This window comes from Nyctereutes procyonoides, unplaced genomic scaffold (assembly GCF_905146905.1).
Source record: "Nyctereutes procyonoides isolate TBG_1078 unplaced genomic scaffold, NYPRO_anot_genome, whole genome shotgun sequence".
NCBI lineage: Eukaryota > Metazoa > Chordata > Mammalia > Carnivora > Canidae > Nyctereutes > Nyctereutes procyonoides.
The window spans coordinates 50,933,475-50,944,637 of NW_026575131.1; the positions used below are offsets into that span (position 1 = coordinate 50,933,475).

Genomic DNA, 11,163 nt, shown 5'->3' on the forward strand with positions numbered 1-11,163 from the left:
TTGGCTTCAGCCCCAGCCCCATTTCCTACCCACTCTCTGCTCCCCTTCTTACTACTGGCTCCAAATGACTTTTTTACTTAGTTGAATCTGGTGCTTTAAGGATATCTGTGAGGATTTTCAAAGAATGTGCTGCAAGCTCTGAAGGCACTCCCTGGAGACGCATTCCAGGGATGTTTCTGTCAAGGAAGGGGCAGCCTAGCCATGGGTGGTCACTGTGGCTGCCTGGCCTGGCTGGGCCTACACATGCAGATGTCAGGTCTGGATGACTTTAAAGAAACTGACTGCATTATAATCTGAGTTATGACTATTACCGAAAAAAATGAACATGGTGAGCAAACATCAGCAGACTTAAGAATGAGGATACCCGGGCAGCCTGGGTGGCTCAGTGGTTTAGCACCGCCTGCAGCCCAGAGCCTGATCCTGGAGACTGGGGATTGAGTCCCACATCAGGCTCCCTGCATGGAGCCTGCTTCTCCCTTTGCCTGTGTCTCTGCCTCTCCCTCTCTGTGTCTCTCATGAATAAATAAAAAATCTTAAAAAAAAAAAAAAAAAGAATGAGGATATCCAGGTAGGTGCTTTTACAAATGGTTTTATTTCCTCGTGTATTGACATAGCTTCAGACTCTGCTTAGGGGAAATCATTATGGTGAAAGCCCAGGCTTACACTTCCTATTTGTAGAATCAAACCCACTGCTTGGCCTGAAGGACCATAATCAAGGGCACCCGAGACACTATCAGGGAGGTGAATTCTCGGTGACAGGGCTTGGGAATGGGTTCCTAGGGACAGCAGTGCCCACACTCCTCTGCACACTACTGGAGTTGGACTCATCCTGGGAAAGCTGATGGTGGGGTCATTGCTATAAACAGCCCTGAGGTTGCCCCTTGAGAGAGGTACCCAGAGGCACCTAGCACTGAGGAAAGAGCTGGACTTGCCAAGTAGAAGTATTTACAAAATGCTAATGAGCTGTTCTGTTTCTGTTCCTTGATTAAAAAATAAAATCTATCGTCAAAATTAAAGAGAAAATTGGGGCCAGAGTTCAGTCCAGCTTTCTTGCTGCGTTGCCCCTTCCTGGTAGTGATGCCTGCCTGGCCACTGTGTGTTGTGGAATTCGCTTCCTGTTGGGATGAGTGGGTTGCGTGGGCACATGGTTCCCAAGCCTGCCAGGGGCTCAGGCTGGCTCAGAGCAGGCACCTGGCATGGAGTGGTCCAGGAAGAGGGTGCCTGATGGGCCCCAGAGCGCACAGGATCCAGGTTCAGGGGAAGTCGCGGTAGGGTAGGCGGAAGGGGTAGAGGGGTGTGTAGCGTGAGTCATGCCAGAGCAGCTTCTCCTCCAGGAAGGCCAAGGTCTGCAGGGTCAGAACCAGGGTCTGGTGTTTGAGCATGCTGTACACGTTCAGGCCTGGGGGTGAGGGTAGAGAAGCAGTCCAGGCTGGGCTGCCTACCACATCTGGAGCCCCCTTTTCTCCTGGAGGGAGCAAACCCCTCCCCACATTCCCCTCCTATAGAGACACATGGCCTGGCATGGGGTCCCGGATCTTGCAGGCTAGGTTCAAACCTGGGCTCAGCTGCTCACTGACGGCAAGACCCTGGGCAAGCCACTACCCTCCAGTCAGCCGCAGATGGAGAGCCTCCTGTGAGCCTGGCTCTGCCCTGCGCTGCGGCTATGATTCCCACCTCACACTCCAGTGGGACAGACACACCGGAAGGAGAGGATGGGGCAAGTTGTGCAGGATCTTGTGGGCCTCAGGAGTACTTGCGCTTTGAAAAGAGGGAAGTGGGAACCCCCCAGGCTGTGGGCAGAGGGAGCGCTGGGGCTCCGGGGCTCACATGCGCCCTCTGGTGGCTGTGGTGGGGACAACAGGCTGCAGAAGAGAACAGGAACCCGGGGACAGGGCTGCCAAGGAGAGGGGGGCGCTGGGGGGTACAACTGGTGGAATTCTGAGTACTTATAGGACAAGGTGCCCCTGAGAACCCCAGGTGCAGCTGTCAGAGAAGCAGCCAGTCATGCAGTCAGGAGAGCCTTAGGGATGAATCAATGTGGTGACGGCTGAGACCGGGCCCAGCCAGACGGGACCCCACCTCTCCGCCTGTCTGAGCTAAGAGCCAGATGAGGATAGTTGGCAGCCCGCGCAATCACTCCGTGCCCAGCACTGAGACCTGAGGTCGCACAAAGCTTTTAAGGATGGCATTTCCCGATGCCCTGTTCGGCCAAGCTGAGGGCTGGTTTGAAGAGGACACAGAGTGGCAGGTGTACAACTGGAACTGGCCCGTGGGCTATTGGGGACCTAGGGAGAAGCGGGGCCCTCTGCTCACCGACAGCTGGGATTAGGTTGAAACTCTTGAGCCCGGCGGTGGCCGCAACGACGTTCTGAGGCATGTCCTCGTATGCTCTGAAACCGAGGCCAGGAGGGGAATGCTGCAGAGGCCAGGGCCCGGCACCCAGCACCCCCACCCCCGCTCTGCCCCGCACCCTCACAGGTCCACAAGGAGCACGGAGTCACCCCAGTGGCGGTAGCGGGCCAGCTCTGTCAGGTACTGGGGGTCTGAGGTTGGCAGCTCCAGGGAGTCTACAATGTGCAGGTCATCCTATTGGGAAGAAAGGGCAGTCTGAGCCCGTGATAGCCTCCCGGGAGCCGCCTGAATTCTCCAGCCCCCACAGCCCAGGCCCCAGGACCCCAGCGGCTCCTGGTGGGATCAGGGCTGTACCTGGGCCAGCTTGACCGTCAGCGCCACCTTGAGGCCCTGCACCCGCACTTTCATGGGCAGCATATAGTAGTAGCTGGTGGGGCCGCGGGGGCCGTGGGCAATGCCTCCTGCAGAGACAGAGATGTGTGAACAGGTAAAGACCCCAGGTGGGCATAGAGGTCAGAAATTTGTCACAGTGGCTGGTGTAGAAAGGCTGCCGGCAGGCAAACAGAATCAGCAAAGAGGACAAGGCCTCAGGTCCAGCATCACCTGCAATAGATGACTTTGCCTCACTGAGCCTGTTTTCTCAGCTGTCAAACCCTGAGGACCATCTACCTATTATGTCCATCCTCTGCTGGGTCCTGGGGGGGTGCAACACAGAACAAGATGGATGCCCTCATGTCATTCGTATTCAGAGAGAGGAACCAGGGAATGAGGGCTGTCTTCTTGGGGGCAGCACAGCCAAAGGAGGTCAGGGAGGGCTTCCTGGAAGAGGCACAGGCAAACACATCCTAAGGATGGAAAGAGTCAGCCAGGCAAATGGGAGAGGTGTCTGGTCAGAGAGGATGTAGAGGAACAGGGGGGTGTGTGGCCTGTAGGCTCAACTGCCTGGAAGGCCAAGGTAAGGAGCTCAGACTTCCCAAAAAGGCTGGGGAACTGGGCGGTTAGGAAAGCAGCAAGTCTGGTCCAGGAGAGTTGAGACAGGAGTCAGGGTCAAAAGGGGCTGGGGCCATAGTCTGATGAGAGAGGCCAGGGCGCCTGGTGAGGCTCAGTCAGTTAAGCATCTGCCTTCGGCTCAGGCCATGATCCCAGGGTCCTGGGACTGAGCCCAGCATTGGGCGCCCAGCTCAGCAGGTGGCCTGCTTCTTCCTCCCCCTCTGCCGTTCCCCCTGCTTGTTGTCTCTCTTCTCTCAACTAAAGAAAATATTTTTTAAAAAGGGGTGGGGGTGGGGGAGTGCAGGCTAGGGCCAGGGCTTGTGGGGGCTGGGAAAGTAGACAACTCTCAGATTTCTGACCCGCACATGGGCAGTGAGGTCTCTGGGCTTGAGTCCTGCTGCCCCTGCCCAAGTAGAAGGAATGGGACTGACGAGGCATCACAACAGACGTAGGTGTGTATGTATGATTAAACACCCAGGCGCCCCCCCACTCACCTCCTCGCCAGATGGGGGAACGGATGCTGCCATGCCTAGAGCGCCCACTGCCTTTCTGTGGCCAAGGCTTCCGGCCTCCACCCTGCACCTCAGCCCTGGTCTTGGTCTTGGCGTAGCTCTGCAGGTGCAAAGGCAGGAGACGGTCAGGTTCCCGAGGCAGACATGGTCACGGCCGAAAGGCCCCAGGCCTGGGAACCCTTGCCACTGGGGAGCCTGACAAGAGGCACAGAGATTAGGGCTCCATCGGGACAAGCACACAGCACTGGGGGAGGGAGAGAAGGCTGAAGAAATCGAGAGTTCCCTCGTTCACTCACAGCCTCAGAAAGGCAGGGGTGCTGCTGCCTGGCACACAGTAGGCACTCAGTATTTTTTGAGTGACTTTAATTTTTTAATTTTTATTTACTTATGATAGTCACACACACACACACACAGAGAGAGAGAGAGAGAGAGAGAGAGAGAGAGAGAGAGAGAGGCAGAGACATAGGCAGAGGGAGAAGCAGGCTCCATGCACCGGGAGCCCAACGTGGGATTCGATCCCGGGTCTCCAGGATCGCGCCCTGGGCCAAAGGCAGGCGCTAAACCGCTGCGCCACCCAGGGATCCCCCTTTTTGAGTGATTTTAATATGGTGGCGACTGAAAGGAAGGTGTGGCATGGGGAAACGTGTGTAGAGAGTAGAGAAAATCAGGGACAGATGGGGACGTGACGAGGGACTTCCAATGTCAGGCTGAAGACTTCGTTCCTAGCACCATGGTGAGCCAGGGAGGATGTGAGCAGGGGGAGGACTCCCTGGACGTGAGGTAAGCAGATGGAAAGCAAAAGAGACATGACCGATACTGGCTTCTTCAATGCACTTGGCAAAAAATCCAAACTACTCACCACTGCTCCTGCTGATCTGTGTGGCCACACCTGGCTCCCTGTCATCCCTGCTGCAGGACCTTTGCATGTGCTATTCCCATTACCTCTACCCTCACGCCACTGTCCCCTTTACCTAAGTCAGCACCTCCTACACACCTGAGGATAACTGTCCCCTTTCCTGGCACAACTTCCCTCATCATATATTTACAGGCATGACTACTTGATTCATGTTCAACTAACTAGACTCTGAGCTTCAAGAAGGGCAGGGATCTTGCCTGTCTTGTCCACAGCACAATGCCTAATGAACACCTGGCAAATCACCCATCAGTGAATAGTTCAGAAGAGAGAAGATAAGGCCTGAGGCTAGCAGTCCAGGGAAGACAAACTGAGGAGCCCTCTCTGCCTCCTTCCACCAACGTCACCCAATTCGGGCACTCACAATTCTCTTAAAGTTCCTCTGCCAGATGGCAACCTGGTGCAAGATATCCAACCTATGGAGAAAGAAGAGGACGTGAAAGGCCTACCTCCAGTTAAAGCCCTTCCCACCGCACCACATGAAAACAGGGGCGCCCCCATTCTTGTTCCAGGGCCTATGTGATCTGCCCCTGCCCCTCGCTGCCCCATCTCATACCACCTCCAGTCCCATTCCATTTCCATTCTGTGAAATGGGGTCCAGCCTCCGTGCCTTTGTGCCCACGGTTCCCTCTGCCCGAAATGCTCTTCCCCTGGCTGGTTCCTTCTCAGCCCAAACAACATCTCCGAGAGGAGCCTCCTTGCTAAGACTACAGCCACTTCTTCCTCCTTCTCACAGTATCTTATTCTCTTTCTATTCTTACAACTTACTTATTGCCACCTCCTTTATGGACTGGTTTGCTTCTCTAGCCCTGCAGTATCCCATTCAGTAGACATTGGCCACACGTGACTATTGAACAACTGAAATGTGGCCAGTGTTACATGTTGAAATGACAATATTTTAGATATATCAGTTTAAATAAAATAGATTGTTTCTTCCTATTTTTCTTTAAATGTGGCTACTTGCAAAATTTAAATTATACACGTGATTCACATTATGTGGCTATGTTGGACATGACTGCCAGGGTAGCTTGCCAGGGGTTGGCAAACTGCTATGGCTAGTAGGCCAAATCTGGCCTGCTGCCTGTATCTGTAAATATGTTTTACTGGAACACAGCCATGCTTCTGCTTACAAACTGTCTATAGCTGCTATTGCACTACATCAGCAGAGATGAGGAGTTGCCATGGCTACATTATACCCTGCAAAGCTGGAAATATTTACTATCTGGCCCTTTACAGAAAAAGCTTGCAGACCCTCGCTCTTGACTATAAGCAACATCAGCAACCTTGGTGCTCACTCACTGCTGTAGTCCCAACACCTAGAATGGAATTTGGCACATAGCAGATGCTTTTTAAGTATTTACCAAATACACAAAATATGTTGTTTTTAATTTATTTTGTCATCCTGCACTAGATTGGGACTCTGTATATGTTGTCTTTAATTTTTTTTTGAAAGATTTTATTTATTTATTCATGAGAGACACAGAGAGAGGCAGAGACACAGGCAGAGGGAGAAGCAGGCTCCATGCAGGGAGCCCAACATGGGACTCGATCCCGGGACTCCAGGATCACACCCTGAGCTGATGGCGGCGCTAAACCGCTGAGCCACCCAGGGATCCTGTCTTTAATTTCTTTTGTCACTCCACTAGATTGAGACTCTGTAAAAGCAGGGGACTAATGAGAGGGCTACTGAGTAGTGATAGTAATGAACTAATAGCACTTATCAAGTGCCAGATACAATGCACTTGAGGGGCATCATACGCCTTGGCAAGCGAGCAATAAGCCAGCCCAAGGACTTGGCCCACATAAGGTTGAGATCCTGGCTCTAAAGCTTAGAAGCTGTGTGACTTTGAGCAAATTCCTTAACCTGTCTGTGCTCAGTTTCTTTTCTTTTCTTTTTTTAAAGATTTATTTATTTATTCATGAGAGACACACAGAGAGAGGCAGAGACACAGGGACAGGGAGAAGCGGGCTCCATGCAGGGAGCCCAGTGCAGCACTACATCCGAGGACCCTGGGATCACCACCTGAGCCAAAGGCAGATGCTCAACCGCTGAACCAATCAGGTGCCCTGTGCGGAGTTTCTTTATCTACAAAGCAAAGCAAAACAAACACCCCACCTCCCCAACCCTGGATCCTATCCTAGGGTTGCCATAAGGATCTACTTAACCAAAATGTAAATAGGCTATGCTAGGCACTCAGTAAGGGCTCAGCCATTGTAAGTGCTTATTTTTGCAAAACCCGGTAACAGCAATCATAATCAACATATCTACAGAACCAATCATGTGCCACAATTAACTCATGTCACCATCATAGCAACCTCTTGAGGTTTGACAGAATGGGGGACACTGTAACACAAGAGGGAAGGCAGGATTTGAACTCAGTCACTCAGGCTCCAGAGTTCTGCGTCCTTAACTCTTGGGGGACCTCAACCTCACACAACTCTGCAGGAGGGAAAACCATCATCCCCGTTTGGCAGGTGGAGAAACTGAGGCTCAAGCCCAGGTCATCCTGATCCCTGAAGCCCCGCTTCTCGTCCCTCCCGCACGCGGTTCACCATTTCACTCCCGCTCACCTGGGCGCTGTGGAGAAAACTTCGGGGTGCAGCTCGGCCAGACCCACGCGCTCCTGCTCGTAGCCCCGAAGGGACTCCACCCAGGCCTGCACCGGACGCCGGGGCGCCGGTACCGGGAGCTCGCACCTGCGCAGCACGGGCTCCTGGGGACCTGAAGCGATTGGGATGTCGTCGGTCAGGGCCGCGCGTCTGGGCTCCCGGTCACCGTCCCTCCTAGGGCGACCCCGGCAGCCTCACCCGCGCTCCCTACGGCCTCCGGCTTGGCCGCCTGCGGCACCGCCTCTTCCGCCACCGCGTTCAAGCCCTGTAAACGGCGGCCGAGAGTGAGCGTCGACCCCCGGAACCGCCAACCTTCGTCCTCAGACCCCGTCCCCAGCCTCCCGCCTCACCCGGCAGCCCGTGGGCCGGCGCCAGGCCCGCGCCGCGGCCCGGACTAGCCGCAGCATCGTCGCGCAGCTCCCCACGCGGAGAGGTCACGGCTGCCTCGGGCTGCGCGCGTCGCCTAGCGATGACATCACGCCCGCGACGCCGCCCACCCCGTTCGGATCGGCGCGGGAAAGCTGAGCGTGCGAGAGCGAAGACGGCGGGGCCTGGCCCAGGGTGCCTCCATCTCCGCCCAAGACTAACACCCTCCAGGCCCCGACCCTCACGCCCGGCCGCAGGGACCCTCAGCAGCACCTGGAAACGCGACCTCGCAGCAAAAAGGCGCGCTCCTAGCGTAGGCCCCGCGTTTCTTGGGCCCCGCCCCCGAAGCGCCTGTGCAGGAATTCAGCCAATAAGGCCTCCCTGCCGAAGGGTTACGCTCCTCGTCCAGCCAATGAGAGTTAAGTGTGGAAAAGTGGCCCCGCCTATGCCTGGGGCGGTTCGGGGGCGGGACCTAAGACACTAGGACCCCCCGCGGTTACTCTTTGGGTGGCGGTCACGCCCTCCAGGCCCCGCCCCCGCCCCCGTCTAGCTCCCCTAAACCCTCCGCCGTGGTTTTTCGGTTTCCAATAAAGTGGTTCTGTGTGTGTGTTTACGTGGAGGGCCTCATCTCCCGCAGAAAGCCCTTAGGATCGAGTCTGTGGGATACGTGCGTCTCAGATCCCCCAAAGCAGAGGGCCGTGTTCCCCTGGAACCACAGAGGGGTCTGGGTCTTCTCCACCTCCGAGGCACGGTCCTGTCCGCTCTTAGACCGCTCTCCGAGGACAGAGCAAGCTGGGGAGACCGCAGACCCTGGATCGCCTCCCTCGTTGCGCATCCTTACAACTGACGTCCAAATATTCGTTTTTTGTTTCTTTGCCACGTTCCCCGCTTGGCCTCCAGAGGGCGGCATGAACCCATAGCAGCCTTCGCTGCCTCCAGAGCCTGACCACCCTCCCACCCCCACCCCGTTCATTGGCCTGGACCAGGAGGAGCTCAGCCACCTAGATCGTGGTCTGGAAGCCAACCTCAGTTTCCTCATCTGGAGAATGGAGAGGTCGTGAGACTTCAATGCGATGAAGTCATGCATAGCACAAAGTGAACACTTAATGGTATTATTATTTTTATTTTTTATTTTTATTTTTATTGAGGGTGAGTTTTAGCTTTAGAACAAGTCAAGGGGAAAAAAAAAAAAGAACAAGTCAAGGGGGATCCCTGGGTTGCTCAGCAGTTGAGCGCCTGACTTTGGCCCAGGGTGTGGTCCTGGGGTCCCAGGATCGAGTCCCATGTCGGGCTCCCTGCATGGAGCCTGCCCTCTGCCTGTGTCTCTGCCTCTCTCTCTCTCTCTCTCTCTCTCTCTGTCTTTCATGAATAAATAATAAAATAAAATATTAAAAAGAGAGAACAAGTCAAAAAGGACACCTGGGTGTCTCAGTGGTTGAGTGTCTGCCTTCTGTCCAGGTCATGATCCCGGGGTCCTGGGATCAAGCCCCTCATCTCCACGGGGAGCCTGCTTTTCCCTCTGCCTCTGTCTCTGGCTCTCTTTGTGTGTCTCTTATGAATAAAGAAATTAATTAAAATTTTTTAAAAAGTCAAGAGCCAAAGCAGGGATGGAGTGAACCTTGAAGGACTTTAATACTGTACTAAAGGGGCAGCCCCAGTGGCGCAGCGGTTTAGCGCCGCCTGCAGCCCAGGGCGTGATCCTGGATTGAGTCCCATGTCAGGCTCTCTGTATGATGCCTGCTTCTCCCTCTGCCTGTGTCTCTGCCTCTCTGTCTCTATGAATAAATAAATAAAATCTTAAAAAAAAGTGGGCACTTTTTTTGTGTTCGTGTCTGATGTATAACATGTATTTTTGTGTAGTATTAATAAAAATTGACGATGTATTTCATTGTGTATTCTCTCCCTGCTAGAATAATTGTGGATGCCTATTTAAAACTCCACCCACTTTGCAATTTAGAAAGGTCTTTCAATCCTTTGTGTTGTAGCATTCTATTTATTCATTTTATGTTTGCATAGGTAATTCACACACCCGGGTAAAGAAAATGTCAACAACTACAAAAGTATAGCTGGAGTTAAATGTCTCCTGTAGTCTCTGACTCTGCCCCTCCCTGGTTCCATTCTCTAAAAGCTACCACCACAACCAGCTATGTGTCTCCTCCCAGAACCAGTTTATGATTTTATTTGATTTTTTAAAAAGATTTTATTTATTTATTCATAGACACAGAGAGAGTGGCAGAGACACAGGCAGAGGGAGAAGCAGGCTCCATGTAGGGAGCCCGACGTGGGACTCGATCCCGAGTCCCCAGGATCACACCCCAGGCTACAGGTGGCGCCAAACCTCTGCGCCACCGGGGCTGACCCAGTTTATGATTTTATTTTTTTATTTTTTTTAAAGATTTTATTTATTTATTCATGATAGTCACAGAGAGAGAGACTGAGAGGCAGAGACACAGACAGAGGGAGAAGCAGACTCCATGCAGAGAGCCCGACGTGGGATTCGATCTCTGGTCTCCAGTATCGCGCCCCGGGCGAAAGGCAGGGGCCAAACCGCTGCGCCACCCAGGGATCCCAGTTTATGATTTTATACGCAGATTTGCAAGTCTGTGCTGTGCCAGGAAGTTTGGGGTTTATGTAACAAATGGTGGAATAGCACTTGCTTAATGATTTATTAGGCACCTACTATGTACTGCGTAGGGAATTCCAGCAGATAACATTGAGATACTCAGTGCAGTCCAGAATCAGAATAGGAATTCTGAGGAATCAGAAGAGGGGAAAGGAGGTATACAGGGTCTGGGGGAGCCCAGGGGAAGAACTCTTAACCCCTGGGGGCAGGGGCCTCACAGGGGACTTTCCTGAAGCTGTACCTGAGAGTTCAGGTTTTGAGGGTCCATCAGGAGTTTGTCCGGAAAAGAAAAGCTGTTCCAGATGGAAAGAATGGGGATGCAAAGGCCAGAAGTGGGGAGAGAGCGGCAGGAGTCAGGGGTGGCTGGGCCTTCCTGCTAATCTCTGTATCGTTTCTATTTGTTTGTTTGTTTATTTATTTATTTATTTATAATTTATTTTTGTATCGTTTCGATTTTAGTGTGTGCTGCTGAAGCAAGCACATGGCTGGGCCTTCCTGATGGCATCTCATTCATTTAAGCTGACCCTCCTCAGGGCCTTTGCACTTGCACTGTTGTTTTTTCTGCCTGGAACATACTTTTCCCAGAGCTCCACATGGCTCTCTCTCTCACCTCTTTCAGTTCTTTGCTCAAATGGCACTTCCTCCAAGAAGCCTGTCTTGACCACCCTATTTAAAATTGCAATCCCGGGCAGCCTGGGTGGCTTAGTGGTTTAGTGCCGCCTTCGGCCAGGGCATGATCCTGGAGACCTGGGATCAAGTACCACGTTGGGCTCCCTGCATGGAGCCTGCTTCTCCCT

At 53.3% G+C, this 11,163-nt stretch overlaps 1 protein-coding gene across 1 annotated transcript; it reads right to left on the reverse strand.

The window, feature by feature from the left end:
• Window positions 1-573: 573 nt before the first annotated feature.
• On the reverse strand, window positions 574-7,957 carry MRPL4 (mitochondrial ribosomal protein L4). Its single transcript, XM_055344802.1, has 9 exons — window positions 7,728-7,957; window positions 7,576-7,642; window positions 7,339-7,489; window positions 5,132-5,183; window positions 3,837-3,954; window positions 2,707-2,813; window positions 2,477-2,586; window positions 2,314-2,390; window positions 574-1,399 (listed from the first exon to the last, which is right to left on the reverse strand). The coding sequence occupies exons 1-9, from the start codon at window positions 7,782-7,784 to the stop codon at window positions 1,254-1,256; spliced, it is 885 nt and encodes a 294-aa protein (XP_055200777.1). The 5' UTR covers window positions 7,785-7,957; the 3' UTR covers window positions 574-1,253.
• Window positions 7,958-11,163: the final 3,206 nt, after the last annotated feature.

Bases quoted from the DNA above. Each gene is read 5' to 3' on its own strand.
- MRPL4 (XM_055344802.1), bottom strand. From the start codon at position 7,784: ATGCTGCGGCTAGTCCGGGCCGCGGCGCGGGCCTGGCGCCGGCCCACG. The intron at 2,391-2,476 runs GTGAGGGTGCGG...CCTCGGTTTCAG, and splicing joins TCCGTGCTCCTTGTGGACCT to AGCATACGAGGACATGCCTC. The intron at 1,400-2,313 runs GTGAGCAGAGGG...CCTCACCCCCAG, and splicing joins CAACCTAATCCCAGCTGTCG to GCCTGAACGTGTACAGCATG.